Below are 20,787 nucleotides of genomic sequence, written 5' to 3' on the forward strand. Positions count from 1 at the left end.
TATATATCAGTGCCCTTGTCTTAGTGTCTCTAGGCCAAGCCTAGGCTTGGGAAACTCAAATGAATTAAAGAATAACCATAAGGCCACAGCTTAAGATGCAGCCTTCTCTTTTCCTACGTTGGTATAGGAGGAATGCTAGCTAGTGTGCATATGTGTTTATCAGCCCCCATTATTTCTAAGTGTGTCATCCTCTTACTCACCTTCACTCTTGCTGTTCCCCTCAGCCTTCCTCTCCTTGCCATAAATGCTGACTGAACCTTCAGGCTTCACTCCAGTGTTACCTGCCCATTTCCTGACCCTCTGTTCTCTCCCTCAGACTTAACTGCTCCCTTCTCAGTGCTCCTGAAGGTTATGTGCCACAGCCATCAAAGATTGCCTGCCATCCTATATACTTCACAAAAGATTTCCACAGTGATAATTTTATTTGGTTCTCAGAAGAACACTGTACATTAAAAATAACTCACTTATTGAACATGAGGCATAGGCTTTTTTTTTCTTTTAATACAACAGTTTCATTTTGTAGATGAGAAAGCTGAGGCACACAGAGAGGCACTCTCTGGCAGAGAGTTGGGATCTGCAGTGTGATTCCAGATGCCTAGTCAACCACTGCCAGGCTTTCTGTATTTATTGTACAGAGGAAGAAACTGGAGGGTTCTTACAACATTTTGCCATCTCTGGTGAGCACCAGATAACTAAGAGGCAAAGATCAAGCCTGAGAGCCAACAATACAAAGGCCCAGAGTGGTCTGTTTTAATCCTTAGTTTACCATTCGAGCAGGGAGAGAGATTCTCCAAAGCCAACTTGACCCCAGTGATTATCTAGCCAGAATGGGGAATTATGAAGGTAGCTGTAGATGGAATGTACCTTGGTATCAAACAGCATGCCAATGGTTTTATATCTGTCCTTGTCCTTATGAGGAAACTAAAGCTTAGGTGAAACGATGAGACCAGTCACCCTGCAAATTTTCCTTCTGGATCCTGCACTGGAAGGCAGGCATCTCCCATACTTATATTAAATGGGAATCACTTGCCAACAAATCTGGGGGGCCGCTTCTCCCTGAAGGCTGCCATGCCCTCTAACCGGTCCTGGGTGGGAATATTCTGAAACAACAACACAAGAGTATTAATTTGGGGGATAGCTGCAAGGCCAGAGGTCAGTAAAGACTTGCTCAAGCTTGTTCACTCCACGACAAGGTCAGAATCCAAATCTTTCCATTGTTTCTGGACTCTGGTGATGGACTAGGCAAACGTATGGGCCTCAGTGGCTTCCTGGTCTCCTGAGGAAGAGGCCACCTCTCTAGCATCTGCCTATCACATTAGCCTCTTAGCACACTGCTTATATGCCTCCAGAGAGCTGATAATCTGCAGCAGTCTGATAATGCAGCTGCTTAGTTGAAAAAAACAATTAAGTTTTGCAATAAGAAATCTGGCTTTGAGTCCTGGTGTGTAGTTCACACTAGGTTTTCCAAGGCCCAGGACTCCTTGTTTAGGAGCATTATGAATATTTGTTAACCTGGAGATTAGTATTTTTGACTCAACTAGGAGTCCAGGGCTACATAAGTCAGCCCCAGATCAACACTATCCTCATCCCCCACCACCCATTGAACACACAGAACCTGCAGCTATAACCAAGGCCTTGACATCCCAGCTCCAGCCTGGCCTCTATAGCAGCCACTGGTACAGAGATAGTAGAAGCAGTTCTTTGTCAAGTACCTACCTGTGTGCTCTGTGATTCTGTGTGTACCAAGTGGGACAGGATGTACCACTATTAGATGGCTGGAAACCCTCCCAGAGAGAAGCAGTATGGTTTCCTTAGGACCACCCCAAGCTAATTGGGAGAGGGAGAGTGGTCCAGAGTCTAACTCTTCAGGTTGGGAGGAACCTACCAAATGGTCATGTATTGCACAAGGCTCCCCACCTCTGGCCTGGCCTTGCTTGCAAGTGTGTGTAGACTGGCAGCAGTCATGTACGTACCTGGGCATAGCATATCCCTTCAATGGCCATCCCTGATGCAATGTCCACCTATGAGAAAGAAGTGGTACCTGGATCAACCTGATTAGCCACTTCCATCTGTACTGGGTGCCAGCCCACCCTACTGCCTAGATCATTCCCTACTGTTCCATAGATTCCTCCAGCAAGATATTACTGAGGCTTACTATATACAAGTCCATACAGAGATGATTAGCATAAGGAATTTCCTATCTGGAGAGGGAATACCATTCTAATGGTGATAAAACAATACTAGACAAAGGTGGGGGGAGCTTTGAGAACAGTAGAGAGGATCACACTTGGCCTGGAGAGCTGAGGCTATCATATAGCCAGTGTTCCCTTCTTCCCATCTGGCTGCCTCTCCATGCCTCCTGTCACTCCTGGTAAGTGAACTTCCATTCAGGCTTTCCATTGCCCTGAGGAATAAGATCCTCAGATTTTATGGCTGAGCCTCTGGTAACTTTCCAGCCTCTACTGCCCAGTGTTTACTGTCATTTATAAGCACTATTGTAAGAGAAGTACCATGTGTGTTCAAATTAATTTACTTTTTACAGCAAGGGTTATAGCTAAGAAAGGCAAAGATAGTAAACGTCACAACATGGACCTTAGTCCATGGTAATCCTTAGTTTCCCTAAAACTGGGACACAGAGCAAGTCTTTGAACTCAGGCAGGCTAGCACCAGAGCCTGTGCCTCTATCTCTGTGCTGTGCAGTCTCACTCACCCCTAACTCCCACTCAGTCAAATTGCTTAGTTATACAGCTCTGTGCTTTTGCTCATACTTTTCTTTTTCTGAAACCCTCAACCTTCCCAAGGCCCAACTCTACAAATCATTATCTAACCCAGCACTACCCAGTAGTAGTAGCCACTAGCCACGTCGACAGCATAGCTCTCACTCCTCCAGGGTGTCTGCTTCATACCCCCCTTTTTTTCTTTTAACAATCTCTATACCTAACATGGGACTTAAACTCGTAACCCCAAATTAAGAGTTGCATGCTCTAGTGACTGAGCTAGCCAGGCACCCCTGCTTGTTATCTCCCCCCCCCCGCCCCCAGCTTGGTATCTTTAATCTTGTATTGGTGATTGTGTCTGTATCTGTCCTCTCCCACCTTGGGGATAGTAACCATATTTTACTTCTCTCTGTGTACCAGTTATCAGCTCAGGTCTAGATTCGGTATGTAATAGATAGGTTGATGAGGACATTGATGTCTTAGGATGGATTAGCTGCAACCAAGGCACCACCTTGAGCCCTATCCTTTGGCCACTTTACCACCAGCACAAACCAAGAATATGGACTGGGAACCACACAGAGCTGCATTCTTATTATTCACTTGCTTTGTGAGCCTAGACAAGTCATTTATCCTTTCTGAACCTCAATTACCTTCTCTCTAAGGAAGAGAGATGAAGATAAAATGTAATTCAGAAAGTCACCTGATCTAACTTTACATTTCATGGATGGGTAAACTAAGGCACAGAGAGGTCAGACTCAATGTCTGTTAGAAGAGTCCAGTTCTGAATTCTTTCCAGCTGTGCTTTCAATCTGTGTTGGCATAAAAGCACTGTCTCCCACCCACCTCACTGACTTGAGTGGACCCAAGTTCTGACCCAGAACCTGCTCACCTCCATTCCTCTGTCAATGGCTACTTTGCCCAGCCGCACAGCAATGGGTGCCTAGGGAAAATAAAAAGACTTGGTTGAGGGGATTAGTGCTGATAGTTGGTGGAGGAAGGGGGTTTGGAATTAAGAGAGGGACACAGCTTCATGGTAAGGGAAGACTCATGGACAGGGAGACTGGTCTGGATCAAGTTCCAGCTGTTGTACTCACTGTTACATTTCATTAGTGCTAGTACCTACTACTCAGTTGATATTCTTTTCTATAATGAAGAAAGCCTGACTGATCCCTGTCCCTCTCAATTCTGACAGTATGGGGTTCTTGTCATTTAATCCATTCTAATAAATAGGTAGATAGTAAAATGCTAGTAATGCCCACTATTGCTGAGATTCAGAAAATAGGTATTTGCATACATTATTGATAGAGTAAATTGGTACAGTGCTTCTGAAGGCAACTTGGCAAGAACTGGCAAATGTTCTTAGATGGATGAACATACTCTGATGTTGCGATTCCATGTAGGAATTTACCTTACAGATATACCTCTAGAAATACATGAAGATGTTGAGTTATGCAGTGTAGCTATTTGTAGTAGCAAAAAGCAACATAAATGTTCATTATTAGAGTATTGGTTAAGTAATGATGGCATTCTGTACCGTGTTATTTAAAAGAATGAGCTCTAAGTTTGTGAAGTGGGAAATCTTCCAAAATACTGGGTGAAAAAAAATTAAAGTACATATTAATATGTATATCATTATGTCATTTATGTAGAAGATGTTGGCATGACATGCCTTTGGGGAGAAGGGTCAGGAGAATGGAGAACTTCACTTTTTGTTTTATACTTTTCCATACTGTTAATTTCTTTACTGTGCATATTTTAATTCCATGCTTTTAAAATGTCTCTTAGAACTGGATTACCCTCTAAAAGTGTTTTCCCTGTCCCCCAAACCATCTTAAAAGGAATTCAGAGTTATTTAGATATGTGGGTATATGTGCATAATATATATTTTATATACACAATGAAAATTTCTGGAAGATTGTGTAAGTTGTTAATATTGGTGATCTCAAAAAATAAAAATAAAAAACAACCAGGCGTGGTCTCTGGGGAGAGGGACTGGGGACTTGAGAACTGTTTTGGTGATCACCTCTCTTGGTTTGCTAGTGACTGAGTTAATCAGGATGTGGGACTTTTCACTTTTAACTGGAATAGCCTTACGTAGACAAGGTTACCTACTTTTGATTTTTACCTTATGCCCTTATTCTGTTCTATTTGTTTTGTTTGTCATGAATATGCATTATTATTTAGGTAACTACCCTAATAAACTGATTTCTCACCAAAGAAAAGTAAAAACTATATAGATGTGTGTGTATGTGTTGAAAACACATTTTTTTTTTTTCCTGAGTGTGTGGCTTATATATATCATATGGCTCCCTAGTCTTGGCGGCTTATCCACTAGAGCCCAGCCAGTTACCATACCATCCCCAACACTTGCCCCATCCAGGAACCCTCTCATTCTCGGTACCTCATAATTTACCTAGAAATCCAAGACTGGGATTAGTGAATGTAGAACTAGGTTTTGGTCAGATGGTGTATTGGTATATAAAGCTACTTTTAAGTACTGATATACTAATAATTATATTCATAGAATACCATTGACCATTGTTTCAGTATATTCAAAAATCTGAAATCTGAATCCTCTTGCATTCAGTTTATGCAAAAAGACAAACCCTACAGTTGACAGGTCTTTGCTAGATAGCACCCCCTGTGGAAGTGCAGTCAGCTACACACTACCTTGAGTCAGAGTTTTGTGTTGGTTCAGAGACTTTTTGCTCAGGTGTAATAGAAATCTGGCAGCATTAAAATGGTCTAGGTGACAGCATAAGATTCCATTTGTATGGGATGAAGAGAAAAGAAAGAAAAGAAAAACACAAAACAAATGCTTTCTTTTAGACTATACTCGACTATTTTTAAAATTTATAGTCCTTACCCTCAACGAAGACCTCAAAGTTATAACAGAAAGGATTATTTAAATTTAAGGGAGACAAGATTTTTTCTGAAATAAAATACTTATTTTTGTGATTAATTCAAATGCCTCTGTTAATATTAAAATAATATATAGTTAACAGTTTTATAAACAAAATCTTTGTTTTGTAACGCTTGTAAATTTTTGTGTTGGAAATGCATTTGATATTTAGTTTGAGTTTCAAAAATTTTGTATATGTTCTGCACTCTTTAGAATACCAGTTTTTATATTGTATTTTGTATTATGCAAAATAAAATCCCAAATACCAGTATTATCTTTCTTTCTGGTATTGCAATCACTTTTTATGATCTTTATTGAGCAAGTTATTTATCTTTCTGGGTCTGTCATATCACAAATACAACAGGGATAATCAACTCAACTGGATTGTACTAGTAACTGAGAAACATGTAAAGTACCTAGGATTGTTTCTGATGGATAGAAAGTGCTCCATATGGGCTAAGTCAGTATTTATTATAAATTATAAAACCTAGGGCAGCCCAGGTGGCTCAGCGGTTTGGCGCTGCCTTCGGCCCAGGGCGTGATCCTGGAGACCTAGATCGAGTCCCTCTCTCTCTCAGAGAGTCTCTCTCTCTCTCTCTGTGTGTCTCTCATGAATAAATAAAATCTTTTAAAAAGTAAAAAAAAAAATTATAAAACCTAGCTCCATTTCAAGCTGCTTTCATATGGAAACTTGGGACTTTCCTGTCGGTCCTCTTAGAGTAGTGAGAGGCTCTCAGGTCCTTGGAGACCACATCACCCACATCCTGGCCTGTCCTGCTGAAGGCTCTGGACTTGGCATCTGGTAGGATTACACCTAGGCTGGGTCCTAACACATGTCTTACATGATGTATTTCAGGAAATTCTCCACCATGTTGTATGCTTGGAAAGATAAGTTCTTTATCTGCTTTAGAATCTTCTTTTTTTAGTTTTGGGGACATTTTATTGCCATATTATCCAATGTTGGCAGTAGGTACATGTCGCTATTAGCATCTGAAATGGGGAAGTGTAACAGAAACTAAATATTTTAAAGATTTTATTTATTCATGAGACAGAGAGGCAGAGACACAGGCAGAGGGAGAAGCAGGCTCCACGCAGGGAGCCCGATGCGGGACTCGATCCCGGGTCCCCAGGATCATGCCCTTGGCCGAAGGCAGTGCCAAACCACTGAGCCACCCAGGCTGCCCGAAACTAAATTTATTTTAAGTAATCTCTACACTAGTGTGAACTTAACTCAACCCTGAGATCGAGTTGTGTGCTTTACTGAGTCAGTCAGGTGCTCTTGAGAAACTAAATTTTTAATAGAAGTCTGGATAAGTGGATCTTATGTGGCCCCATGGGACAATACCCCCAGCCTCCCCAAAGGTGTGCTCCCCACCCCCTGTCCCATGGCACAGGACCTCCCTCCTGTGCTGGGCTGCAACCACACCTGGGGCAGGATCTCCTGGGCCAGTTCGCGTGCCCGATGGTAGGCAGCATTGCCATCCTCATTTTGCAAAACAGTGTGGTTCACCAGCCCCAGGGCTTGGGCTTGTGCACCATTCAGTCTTCGGCCTGTGAAGATGAGCTCCTTTGCCAGGGCCACCCCTATGCATCGAGGCAGCCTTTGAGTCCCTCCTGCCAGGATGAAGCAGGGGTAGTAAATCCATTTGGGAAGTGGGAGCCCAGAGAAGCCCAGTTTGGGAGTAAACTGAGACTTCTCAGAGGAGCAGATCCTGAGTTAGGATGGAAAGGCAGAGCACAAAGCAAAAGAGGAAAGCAGGGAAGTAACCTGGATAGAGTGGGACTAAGTAGAGAAGGATGGGTACTGTGGGTATAGTTACCTGCTCCTGGGAGGAGCCCTCGGGTGGTCTCGATCAGCCCCATGACAGCTGAGGAAGCTGCTTAAACAGAACAAAGTGAAGCACCCCACTATCCTGCAATGCCATTCCCCAGAGGGAAGAGACACCTGCCTCTAGGCTTTGCTCACCCCTCCAGCCAACCACTTCCCTCGTGAGCTGGCCACAGCAGACCTCTCAAGACTCTGCCCTGGGAAGAGCCCTAGTGTGGAAGTCAGGAGGCTCAGGCCCTCACCTTGCTGCTTTCAGGGGTGGAGGTATGCATCCAGGCTCGTCTCACCCTTTTTGAGCCTCATTCATAGATGAAAAGAAATATAGTTATCCCTCTTCTGCCTTCATCAGAGAGCTTCTAAGGATCAAGTGAGGTAATAGTGCTTGTAACGAGGAAGGGGTCCTTAGAAGTTGCCCAATGTCTATTTGTGTGTTAATGGATTCTCTGTCTCATGGACCCTTAGCTCTGGCCTGACCTCGAGTATCAATGACTCCTGCTCCTACCACAGTTATACCTCCCAGCTTCCATCAGCCTGAAATTTCCCTATGTTCCAGTTCACATCTCCTTCCGAGTTCTATTTCCTCTATGAAGCTTTCCTGGAGTGTCCCGCCCCACAAACTTCTCCTGAATTCCCTCACAGACATCTGAACCATACGGTATGACAGCAGTGAATGGCCATTACTCTTGCGTATAAAGGATTTTGTATTCACACTGCCATCTACCAAAACCCTGCAAGTTAGTTGACCTAAACATGGGGCTCATGAGAAGCGCAGTTGGAGCTTGACCTATTATGATGCCTTCTCTTTGATACATACGCATCATGTAGAAACAAGCTACCTCTGCCCAGAGGTACACATTTCTAAATGTTCTACCTAGAGTGGCAGGAGAAAGCAGTGAAGGGGAGAGAAGAGAGTAGCACCAGATAGCACTTGGACTTTTTCTAACTGCCTCCAAGAAGGGCACACCTAACCATCAAGTCAGTAAGGCTAAAGGAGATCAATTATCTTTATCTCCTCCCTCCACTCTTCAAAGCTCAACTGCTCTGAACAAGTAATGCAAACCTTGGTGGTGGTGCCATTAAACTAGAGGGCAATGTTCCTGCTCAGGCATGTTTGTGAGTAGCTGGGCTGGTGACAAACTGCCACTGTAACTCTCTTTGTGCAAAACATGACAAACAGAATTGGCTTGCATAGAACTGGAAACTTCAACAACTGATCTTTGTCCTCAGTCTCCCCTCTCTGTTCTCTTTTTGTCCTCTAGCAAGTTGCTCTGGAGTTGGTAGAAACATTCCTGAGGTGAGGAAGGCTGGTTCTGAGGTGACAGTACTACAGTTGTGGTTGGGCCAGGAGGCGAACAGCTTATGCCCAAATTCTCTCTGTATCCCTTTAGTTTTGTGGCTGGTTTGGAAAACCCAGAACAGTGGCTAACCTTGCAGAATCCCCACTCTACTCTGTTTTACTTACACTTCTCACCCTCATCCCACCTTTCCTTCTGCCCAGTACCTGCTACTCGGAGGTCACAGGCCAAGGCAAGTTCCAGGCCGCCACCCAAGGCAAACCCATCCATAGCTGCAATAGTGGGCGCAGGAAAGGCTGCTGTAGAGATGAAGAAAGACTTAGCCTGCAAGGTCCTGGCAGGACTCAAGGCTGGGGAGGGGATGGCCCGCTCGTTGGGACAGAGGACCTCACTGGCCCTAGGTTTGGAACCAGCCAGGTTACTGTGGAAGACGGTTTTCCTATTGGGGGAAAGCTGGGGAATCAGCTGGGGTACTGGAGTGGGAAGATGGGCTAGATGATCCCCACTCAGGCCCTTTCCTGCTGGCTTCCTGAACCAGCCTTCCTGCTCTTCCTCTAAGTTCTGTGTGTCAAGCCCCACGCTGGATGTTAGGAATAGACATGGGGAAGGCAGAGCTATCAACAGGCAGTGATGACCTGGGGTGATAAGTGCTCTGAAAAAGCTTAGAGAATAGGTCAGGGAACACTTCCTTTAAGGATGAGTAAAAAGTTCAAGCAGACGAGGAGGGAAATTGTCAAAGCCTTTTGAAAGCACGCTTGGTGAAATTTGACTCCTATGGAGTAGCTGGACTTGAACCCTGAGGGTAGAGGGGTGAGGGATCAGAACTAGCAGGACACAAAGACTGAGGGCCAGAGCTCCCTCTGGGAGAAATGCCCTCTGAGTCTCCTGATCACCTGTCTCCTTGTCGAATTCTTTGTGCCCATTCCCCCTGGGAGAGTCGTCTGTCTTTCCAACAGAGCTTACAACAGAAACTGTCCTTTCTTTATAGGAGAGAATGGCAGGTGAGGTAGGGCTGGGATCAGCAGGGCCCCTGAATGCCCTCCTCCAACCCACTCCCAAGACCCTCACCAATCTCATTCATCAGGCCTCGGAGCCGCTGGACAAAGATCCCCACTTCTGCCTCACTCATCTGTTCTCGCTCCTTCAAGTCTGCACCTGCAGATGGTGAGGGGTTGGTGACAGCCTTTGAGAAATAACCCATTACTGAATCCCAGGCTGTTGAAGGATCCAGCAAAGGAGACTTGAAGAGAAGCAGCCAGAGAGGAAGGCAAAAACATCAAGAAAACATGGTCAAGGAAGCCAAGGAGGAAAGGGGTTGGGAGTGGGTCAAAAGAACAGGTGCAAGATCAACAAAAAGACAAGGTGAACATCATCAGACTTAAAAAACTTTTGTGCATCAAAGGACACTATCGAGAGTGAAAAGGCAACCCACAGATTGGAAGAAAATACTAGCAAATCACATGTCTGATAAGGTAGTAATATCTAGGATACATAAAGAACTCCTAGAACCCAACAAAAGTCACGGGGCACCTGGGTGGCTCAGGGGTTGAGCATCTGCCTCTGGCTCAGATCTTGATCCCGGGGTCCTGGAATCGAGTCCTGCATCAGGCTTCTCATGGGGAACCTGCTTCTCCCTCTGCCTATGTCTCTGCCTCTCTCTTTGTGTCCCTCATGAATAAATAAAATCTTAAAAAAAATCACAAAGGACAAGGGACTTGAATAGACATTTCTGCAAAGGAGATACATACAGATGCCAATAAGCACAAGAAACGATGCTCAACAACATCAATCATTAGGGAAATGCCAATCAAACCCATAATGAGAAACTAACTTCACACCATTTAGGTTGGTTATTACAAACAACAGAAGCAGAAAACAAGGGCTGGCATGGATGTGGAGAACTCTGGGACACTGCTGGTAGGAATGTGAAATGATGCAGCTACTATGGAAAACACTTTGGTGGGTCCTCAAAAAGTTATACATTGAATTACTATATGATCCAGCAATCCACTGCTAAAAGAATTAAAGAGACACATGCTGGCGTTCATAGCAGCATTATTCACAATAGTCAAAAGGCACAGATGACCCAGTGCCCATCAAGAGAGATAAACAAAATGAGGTATATATATAATGGAATATGATTCAGCCATAAAAAGGAATGAAGTTGTGCCATGCTACATTATGGATGAGCCTCGAGGACATTATGCTAAGTAAAAGGAGCCGGACACAAAAGGACAAATGCACGATTGTACTTGTATGAGGTACCTAGCACAGGCAAACTCAGAGCGAGAAAGTACAACAGAGATTATCAGGGGCTGGTGGCGGGAGGAGGGATGAGGAGAGATTGCTTAATGGGTATATAATTTGTTTAGGATGATGAAAAATTTCTGGAACTGGACAGTGGTTGCACAGCCTTGTGAATGTACTGGCACTTAATTTTATACTTAAAAATGATTAAGGGATCCCTGGGTGGCGCAGCGGTTTGGCGCCTGCCTTTGGCCCAGGGCGCGATCCTGGAGACCCGGGATCGAATCCCACGTTGGGCTCCCGGTGCATGGAGTCTGCTTCTCCCTCTGCCTGTGTCTCTGCCTCTCTCTCTCTCTCTGTATGACTATCGTAAATAAAAATAAAAATAAAAAAATAAAAAATAAAAATGATTAAAATGTAAACTCTGTGTGATGTATATATTTACCACAATTTTAAATGTATAAGATAACTTTTAAAATGTATCATTTCTTTCCAGTTTTATTGAGAAATAGGTGACTTAAAAAAAAGAGAGAAATAGGTGACATATTATTTTTTAACAGGCGGGGTCAGTGTAGTCCAAGGAAGCTGAGACGAGAATCACGTAAGATGAGAACTGAGAAGCAAGGGCAGGATAGAGTGGCACGGAGGTAGGTGAGCAAGGACCTTGGTGAGAGAAGTGATCACGGTGGAGTCATCTAAGGCCAGATGGCAGAGGGCTGACACAATAGGGGGTGGTGGTGAATATATTCTCTTCAAGTCTGAGACTAGGAAGTCAGAGCTGAGAGTCCTTGCAAGTCTTTGAGTAGTTCCAACCCCTCAATGAAAGATGGAGAAACTGAGGCCCAGAGAGGAGTAAGGGCTATCCCAGAATTCCAGAGCAAGTCAGGGACAGACCCAGACCTACAGCAGTCACCCCCACTCCCCTGTGCGTAGCTGGGATAGTGGGGCTAAAGGCAACCTTGAAAGAGGATGTCAGACAGAGACAGAGCCAAAGGAAGAGGCCAGGGTGGAGTGAGGGCCTCATCCAGGGCAGCTGGGTCAGGCAGACTGGTCCTGCTAGGCAAGACCCCAAACTGGGCACTGGGATCCCTACTGCTCAGACCTAGGGACTCAGCCACATCCCCTTGAAAGTCTCTGAAAATCATACTCTTCCTATCCTATACGTCCATGGCCTCTTCCGACTTCCCCACTGCCCATTGCTGTCCTTCCCACAGTCACGCCAGAGTTGCGTTCTTAGCTCAGCCCAGCGCATCTCTCACTCACTTACTTCTTGTTGTGGGGATGGGATGTTACTTGTCTTTGACCAGAAGCTCATGGTGCTTGTCCTGTTTTGAGGACCAAATCCTCCAGGGGCAGTGGAGGGCTATGGTGACAGGGACTTACCTCTTGTGGGTGGGCAAAGGGGCACAGAGTCCCATCTTGGCCACAGAGCTTGTGAATGTCACTGGACTCCATTTCCTCAATTCCTCAATGAAGGGTCAGAACAGAGCATGGTGTAGCAGAAAGAATATGGATTTGGGGGTCAGAGGGGCCAAGTTAAAAATCAAATTCTGTTCCACCTCTTACTAGCTGTCTAACACCAGGCAAGAAATTTTACCTCTGAGTATTTGACCTCACTTCTGTGAAATGGGAATAATAAGTCCTATGCTAAAGCTGACCTAAGCCCCTACCCCCTATAGACTGGTGGGAACCCTGCTGAGCCCTGGGGTAGGGGCCGGGGAGGAAACCCACCTGCACAGAACACACCCTTCACTCCACTTCTGAATAGCAGAACACGCACTTGCTGGTCCTCCCGCAGCTGGGCCAGAGCTTCCAGCAGCTGCAGAGGAGACCTTGTCAGACACCTCCCAGCCCAGCCCCAGCCCAGCCCCCCACCCACCCTGGCATCTGCCCTTTCTCACCTGGTTGACCAAGACGTTCCCCAGGGCATTGCAGGCACTCGGTCTATTCATCAGAATCTCAGCGATTCCTGCAGGTGACAGGGCAGCCTTGGGTGAGCCAGCTGGTCTGCTCACTCCTGGGCTGGGGTCTGGAGGCAGCACCCTGGATTTTGGGCAACCTCTACTACCCTTCATGAGCAGCGTGACTTGGGGCACGTCACACACATCCAAGCTTTAGTTTCTTTGACTATAAAGTGGAGAGAATAACCCCTCGTTCTTTCTGCCTCACCAAAGAAATGGAAGGGCTTGTAAAGCCCATGGATCAGTCTTTCTCCTGTACCCTTTGTGAGCAAATGATCTATCAACCCAGAAGTGTGTCCTTTTACTCCCTCTTCCTCACCCATGAAATTTACTCAGTCTTGTCAACCAATTCAACTTCTTAAGTAGATCTCAGATCTCTCAGCTCATATCCCTCCTTGCAGCCAGTAACCTGGTCTGGGTTCATTCCTCTAACTGGCCCTCTTGCCTTTGGTCTTCCTCCTCCTCCCCCCTCCCCATGCATTCCCTTATTTGGGTCAGAATCCTCTTTCTAACCCAAATCCAACCATGTCCCTCCCTTTCCCTTTTCACCAAAATTAGGTCAAATTCCTTAATACCACCTAAAGGATGCCTCCATTCCCTAATCTGGCCATTGCTTTCCACTCTAGCCTCAACTCACCCACAATCTGGGCCAATTGTAGGGAAGAGAGACCAACTCCGGGCAAGGGCTCAAATACTCTTACACCTTCTTGGCTGTTTTCCCTCCTGTGTTTACCAGTCCTTTAGCCTTCAAAGGTCTCTTACTATTTTATCCCAGGATTCTTAGCCTTGTCAGTGGAACAAGCAATATTTATTAAGATAGCATAGACATGGAGAAAAGACAATGGAAGTTTTGGGGCTCTCAAGGAACAGAGTTTCTAGCCAGGAGTTAGAGAACCATGGTTCAGGACAGAAAACTAACATTCAGACTAGGTCGGCTTCCTTAGCCTCCCCAGAAACCTTCAAAAAGTTCTTTGAGCCCAGCAGGCCTGGAGGACCACAGAACTCAGATGTCCCCAAGGTCTTCTTCAGCTCTAGTGCTCCAGGAAAGAAAATACTGCAACTTTGGGGAAAGGAAACTCTGGTAGATACAGAAAAGCCACATCAGAGTCTAGAGGTCCAAGGTCTTTGTGGCAGACTCTAGAATGGGCCCAATCTTCATATCCTCAGTAATCTCCTTCCCTGGAGTGTGGAAAGAGCCTATGAATTGCTTCTAACCAACAGAATGCAGCTAAGGTCATAAAATGTCGCTTCCAAGATGAAGGTTCAGTTATACGGCAGAGGTAATGAGGTGTTAGTTCTGTGATTAGGTTGTAATATATATAAGACTCTGTCTTGCTAGGGCACACTAGACAAACTAGTGGGCCTACAGAGAGGGTCATGTGGCAAGGAACTATACGCAGCTCCGAGGAGTGAAGAATGGCCCCCCAGGCCAGGAGGAAGAAAACAGGACTTCAGACCTACGACCACACATGGTGAGTTCTAGCAACAGGAGCTTAGGAACAGATCTCTCCCCAGGCAAGCCTATGATGAGACCATATTCTTCACCAACTCCTGGATTGCAGCTTAGTAAAACCCTGAAACAGAGAACCCAGCTGAAATGGGCTTGGACTTCTGACCTACAGAAGCTACAAGATAATAAACATGTATTATTTTAAGCAATAAAGTGTGTGGTAATTTGTTATGTGGCAATAGAAAACCAACACAGTCATGTTGTCCTGAGATTGATAGAAACTTTACTCTCTCCTCTTCACTTTCCTGTTCTGTCCCCTTTTTTTTCTGATTGACTGTCTACTGTATTTCATCTGTATCCCTCTCCATCTTTATCTCCTTCTCAAGGATACAAATAGGGTGCTTGGCTCGAGTCACAGCTTGGACAAATACTAGCTCTACTGGCCTTGGGCAAGTTGCTTTACCCTTCTGACCTTCAATGTTCTGATATATAAATAGATATAACAAAAAGATTTTTCTGAAGATTAAAAGAGATAATGTCTTGGGACACCTGGTTGGCTCAGTTGGTAGAGCACGAAACTCTTGATCTTGGGATTGTAAGTTCAAACCCCACTTTGGGTGTAGAGAGTACTTAAAAATAAAATCTAAAAAAAAAAAAGAGGGAGAGAGATAATGGCCATAAGTGCTTAGCCAGAGTTTATGGGTATAGTGAGCAGGAAAAAGGCACAGATGCTAGAGAAAATTATACGATTCAATAGATGGAATGAACTCCAAGCTGGGAGCTGGGAGGAGCCAGACAGGGTGTCTTTGGCTTTCATTTATTTTGTACTACCACATGTCAGATCCTGTAGAAATGGAGAAGACTCAGCCATAGTCCCTAAATTTTTAGTTGAGCCCTAATTATGAGAACACTACCCTTGCTCGATGTCTGCAGTAGGGATAGGTCTGTACCACACTGTCTCCACTCTTCCAAACCCACCACGCTACTGGCTGATAATTTCTTTAGCAGCTGACCTTGGGTCACTTCTATCTGGATGGCCTAGATTACAGGCTAGGTAATGCAGGTGGGAGTTGTAGGGGCCAAGGACAGGCTGCCCCAAGATAGGTCACTTTGGCATGAAGACTATTTGAGTTAAAAAGCAACCAAACTCAGCAGACTCAGGAAAAGCTCTTTACCTCCCCTCACAAACTCTTAAAAGGAATTTGGATAGACGATCTGATCCAGGAAGAGCGCTATCACCATAGATAACTACATTATACTATGAACTAGGTATGGCAAGACTGAGAGGAACCTAGCAAGGCCTGTCTGGTTTATTTTTGTTGTTGTTGTTGTTGTTTTTTAAGATTTATTTATTTGAGAGACAGAGTAGGGGGGAGGGTCAGGGGGAGAGTGAGAGAAAGTCTTAAGCAAACTCCTGGCTGAATGCTGAGCCCAACCTCTCAACCCTGAGATCATAACCTGAGTAGAAACCAACACTTAGATCTTAGATGCTTAAGTACTGTGCCATCCAGGTGTCACATGGCCTATTTGATCAAAGTCCTCTATGTCCCATTGTTTCTGGTGGCCCAGCAAACATTTGTTCACCAAATATTTACTCCTTTTCATCTTCCTGTGAATTATATTCCTTCCCTTTGAAGTCCCAGGCCCCTAGTCTCTTCTCCTTAGCTCAGAATGACATATATATGACATATATATATAATTTTGCCTGTTTGGGGAATTTCCATATCTATGTGAATTCCCTATACATACAAAATTAAATTTTATTTTCTCCCGTTAATCCATCTCATGTTAGTTTGATTCTTAGTCCAGCTAGAAAGACTTTGAAGGGGACAGAAAATTCTGCTCCCCAATGTAGTCCATAGAAAGCACTGTAAGGGGCACCTGGGTGGTTCAGTCACTTAAGGGTATTCTTGGTTTTGGCTCAGTTCATGATCTCAGGGTCCTGGGATCCAGCTCCCACATTGAGCTCCCTGCTCAGTGGGGAACCTACTTGGCTCCCTTCCCCTCTCCCTCTTTCTCTGCCCTCTAATATCTTCTATTCCTCCCCTCAGTCATGCTTTCTCTCAGTCTCTCCCAAATAAATAAATTTTTTTTAAAAAAAGAGAGAAAGCACTGTAAGCTATTAGAGACCAACTGGTTTTTACAACCTCTTATGATACAGAAGGGGAAATTGAGGCCCAGAAAACTAGAGATTGTGCCTAAGTTAACAGCTGGACCCAGCTAGCAATCCTCACTTTCAAAGAGCTAACAACCTATGGAGCAGACACATCCAGATATGGGGAAAGTAAAGGGATGACAGGAGGGGGAGGGGTGTATAATTCCAGAAGGACTTATACAGGCAGAGAGGAAAGAGAACCCAAATGAGCAAAACATAGGTGGGACAGTTTAAAATGAATCCCTGGCTAGAAGAGGTAAGATGGGAAGGTGAGGTTGTGGTTTTCGAGGATAACAGGTAAAATGTGACAATGCTGGGGTGCCATCAGCTCAAGTGGAAGCAGAATCTGTGGCTTTTTTTTTAATATTTTATTTGTTTATTCATGAGAGACACAGGCAGAGACATAGGCAGAGTTCAGGCTCCCTACAGGGAACCCGATGGGGGACTTGATCCAAGGACTCCAAAATTACCACCTGAGCTGAAGGCAGATGCTCAACCACTGAGCCACCCAGGTGCCCAGAACCTGTGGCTTCTAACATGAACATCAAATGACCCTAAATGGTCACTTTGGGGTGGAGAGGTGTTCTCCTTTGTGAGTCTCTTCCTCTTGCTTCCTCCACCTTTTCTCTGTAGTTTGTTTCCTCAGTGACTTTATCCTGCCTTCTATATGCTCTCTGGCAAGGGCAGAGGCTTAACTTGCTGACCCTTGTTTTTTCTGGATAAAACATTCTGTTATTTGGAAGTAAGCCGTAATTTGTTTTTTTTTTTTTAAATTGAAGTACAATCTGTGTTTTGAGTCAGTGATTGCTTAATAGTTGAGAACACAGGTTTTGAAATCAGACCTGGTTCAAACAGTTTAACCTGTGCAGTTCCTTAGTCTGTAAAGTAGGGAGAATAATTATAACAATCTCAAGGCAAGTGCTGTTGAGTTTGGCAATGAACTAAGCATGAGAGAAAGACGCAGGAATCCCAAGTGGCTGGAGAAAGCCCCTCCTGTTCGCGTGGGGGATGCATAGTACGGAACAGTATACAACAGCAGAGAGCAAGGAACCAGACTTATATGGCAAAGTAGCTCTCCAAAACTTCGTATCAACCCGGGAAGGAAGGAAGAAATACGAGATGTGTAGTACAATACCATCTATGTACACTAAAAGTGTGTAAATTAAAACACAAACTATGTTACATCAAACATAGGGAGAGGGGTTTAACCAAGAAAACAGCTTCACCCTAATGGTAACATGCATTGGACTGAGGCATGAGTAACGCCATTGAACCTACTTTGAAGTCCCCTCTCACCAGGGGAAAACAACACAACACAATGGGTGCATTAAAAAATGTGGGACGCCTGGATGGCTCAGCGGTTGAGCATCTGCCTTTGGCTCAGGGCATGATCCAACAGCCCCGGATGAGTACCACATCGGGCTTCCTGCATGGAGCCTGCCTCTCTCTCTGTGTCTCTCATGAATAAACAAATAAAACCTTAAAAGAGAGAGAGAGAGAGAGAGAGAGAGAGAATGTTCTCTGCCGATCAATTTGGGGAGAAGGCATGCTGAGGGCAAAGCACAAGCTGACACCCTGCAACTTCCCACCCCCACAGGTGGAATCTGTGTGACATCCGTGGGGCACTCCCAGCTGCCCTAGAACAAAGGAAAGGGAAAAGCAAGTCCTGCAAGACTTAAGTCTTCATCAGTTTGCAACTGTCTCAATGATTTACAGGAAAAAAAAAGCCCTCTCAGAGAAGCTCTTTCTGTCTATGGGTCCTGTCCCTGTGGTTTATAATAAAACCACCTTTTAGCACCGAGTTAGTATTGATGCCAGGGCTAGCTGAGGACAAGGCGCGAGCCTGGGGCAGCACACTGACAAGTCCTTGAAACAGGCAAAGGGACATTCCTCTACAGACTCCATGGCCTCAATGTTCATACTGTTCATACTTTGCTAAGGGCAAAAGCAATCTTAGTCCGACCCCCAGGGGCCTGTAAGCCTACTTTAACTTATATGTTTTTTATATAAATTCCTTTAGAAATTTCCTTTAGGGAATCCCTGGGTGGCTCAGCGGTTTAGCGCCTGCCTTCGGCCCAGGGCGTGATCCTGGAGTCCCAGGATCGAGTCCCACCTCAGGCTCCCTGCATGGAGCCTGCTTCTCCCTCTGCCTGTGTCTCTGCCTCTTTCTGTGTGTCTCTCATGAATAAATAAATAAAATATTTAAAAAATAGAAATTTCCTTTATCTCTAACCCCCCCAGACACATGCTGACCATCATCCCCCAAGCACATGGCCCACGGATACACATCTAAAGGGTCTCATGAAGAAAAAATAAATAAATAAAGGGTCTCATGACTCAGGTTTTATCAGATGGTAATAAGTGACCTTTTCCCAACAATTAGCCCCCTCAAGGTCCTGGAAACCTTGCTTCCAAAATTCCTTAGAGAGTACAGCTATCCTCAAACCCCTCCCAACTCCCAGGTATATAATCAGCCACCTTGATGGGATGAGCACTGGGTGTTATGCTGTATGTTGATGTTGGCAACTTGAACTCCAATAAAAAGAAATTTTAAAAAAGGTTAAATATATATATTATATATATATATATATATATATATATATATATATAATCAGCCACCCCTCACAGGCCGGGGCGGCAGCTCTTCCCAGGACCCAGGGGTCCTGTCCCTGTGCTTTAAGAAAACCACCACTTTGCACCAAAGACGTCTCAAGAGTTCCTTCTTGGTGGTGGGCTGCGGACCTCACTTATGTCCCAAAACTTAATCAGTAACAAGAATTATTTCTCGGCCATAGGAGCAAACCACACCACCGGGGAGCAGCGTGAACTTTGTCGGTGGGTTCCGAAGCTCGCGGAGTCGGCCCGGGGGCAGGGGCAGGGCCAGCGCGCGGGGAGTCGCGGGGCTCGCTGCGGCCGCCGCTAGTTGTCCTCGCCGCGCTGCTGGGCGCTGCTGGGCGCTGCTGGGCGCTGCTGGGCGCTGCTGGGCGCTGCTGGGCCGGCCTGGCCAGCGCCGCGGGCTCCTGCGCCTGGACCCGGAACCCAGCCGGGACTCCGGGCCCCGTGGTGGTGCTGGCGGTGCCGGTGCCGAGTCGCAGCCCCGAGCGACGCCCGCTCCCCTCCTCCCCGGCCCCGGGCGACTCGACTGCAGGGCCTGGCGTCCACTTGGGTTCCCGCTCACTGAGGGTCGGCGCGGCTGGGAGGGCGGCCACGCACCTCCGCGGCCTGGAGCCGGCCTGGGAAGGGATCGAGTCCCCCAGCGCAGCGAGCGGCCCCGCCTTCCCTTCAACGACCTGTCCTCCGGCGCTTGGTGGCCGTGCGGGCCGTGACTCCCACCCCCGCCGCGGCGCCGGCAGCGCGGCTCGGACCCGGGCGGCCGCCTCCGGGGCGCTCCCCGCGACGCGCGCTCACTGTGGTCGGCGCCCGCCAGGGCGCGCACTTGGATCTCGGGGGGCCCAGCCGGCCCGTGGGAGGCGCAGCTGCGCGCCCGCAGGGCCTTCCAGGGCCGTGCAAGGCGCCGGGCGTGGGTCAGGGCGCGCAGCATCGGGGCGCAGGCTGGGCAGGTGCCAGGGGCCCCCCGCCGTCCCTCCTCTCCCGCCGAAAGCTCGCGGCTGGGCCCCAGGTTTTCGCAACTGCGCCACCTCCCGGCGGAGCGCGCACAGCGGTTCGTCTCCGGGACGCTTGGAGCCCGGGCTAGGCGACCTTGCGGCCTGGGACGCGGGTGGCAGCCTCTTTAAGCGGCGGTGTTTTAATCACCAAAGCGGGGGTAATAATAGTGACCACGGTCAGAGATAAGGGGGGAGGCTAAAGTAGCGAGAACACGTTTCACTCAGCGATGTCCTGCTGCGAAGGGGAAACGTCCGGTGCGAGCCGACCTCGGCTTCCGTCTGTGCGGAGGTGACTGAGAGCTCTAAGGGGGGAGGAGACAGCACGGAGGTGAGTGACCCGGGCTCTAGAAGACAGAGAAGTGAGATTACAAAAGTCGGAAAAGGTATTAGGCCACGTGAAACCCGCCCGGGTCAGCAAGCCAAGGCCTGTCCAACCTCAGGCTGCCACAGAAACTAAGGACAGGGTGGGGGTTGTTGTCTTCAGGTGCTGGCTGCAGCAAGCAGTAAATTCTTTTGGCAGTGGCGACTTTATTTTTTTTTTATTTTTTATTTTTTTTTATTATAAATTAATTTTTATTGGTGTTCAATTTACCAACATACAGAATAACACCCAGTGCTCATCCCGTC

The 20,787-nt window shown here is 46.4% G+C and overlaps 1 protein-coding gene across 3 annotated transcripts; it reads right to left on the reverse strand.

Annotated features, from left to right (window-relative positions):
• Window positions 1–483: 483 nt before the first annotated feature.
• On the reverse strand, window positions 484–20,485 carry ECHDC2 (enoyl-CoA hydratase domain containing 2). 3 transcript variants are annotated; one of them, XM_055306453.1, is made up of 10 exons: window positions 19,964–20,485; window positions 12,891–12,958; window positions 12,721–12,808; window positions 9,811–9,897; window positions 8,949–9,041; window positions 7,440–7,499; window positions 7,046–7,233; window positions 3,607–3,657; window positions 1,974–2,021; window positions 484–1,100 (listed from the first exon to the last, which is right to left on the reverse strand). In XM_055306453.1, exons 1-10 carry the CDS (start codon window positions 20,094–20,096, stop codon window positions 1,023–1,025), a joined length of 894 nt encoding a protein of 297 aa, XP_055162428.1. In that variant the 5' UTR covers window positions 20,097–20,485; the 3' UTR covers window positions 484–1,022. The 3 variants fall into 3 exon arrangements, with proteins under 3 accessions (XP_055162428.1, XP_055162429.1, XP_055162430.1); XM_055306454.1 differs by having other exon boundaries at window positions 7,440–7,496; window positions 19,964–20,482; XM_055306455.1 differs by lacking the exon at window positions 19,964–20,485 and adding an exon at window positions 19,769–19,878.
• Between the last annotated feature and the right edge of the window lie 302 nt (window positions 20,486–20,787).

The sequence above is a fragment of the Nyctereutes procyonoides genome, unplaced genomic scaffold (assembly GCF_905146905.1).
Source record: "Nyctereutes procyonoides isolate TBG_1078 unplaced genomic scaffold, NYPRO_anot_genome, whole genome shotgun sequence".
Lineage (NCBI taxonomy): Eukaryota > Metazoa > Chordata > Mammalia > Carnivora > Canidae > Nyctereutes > Nyctereutes procyonoides.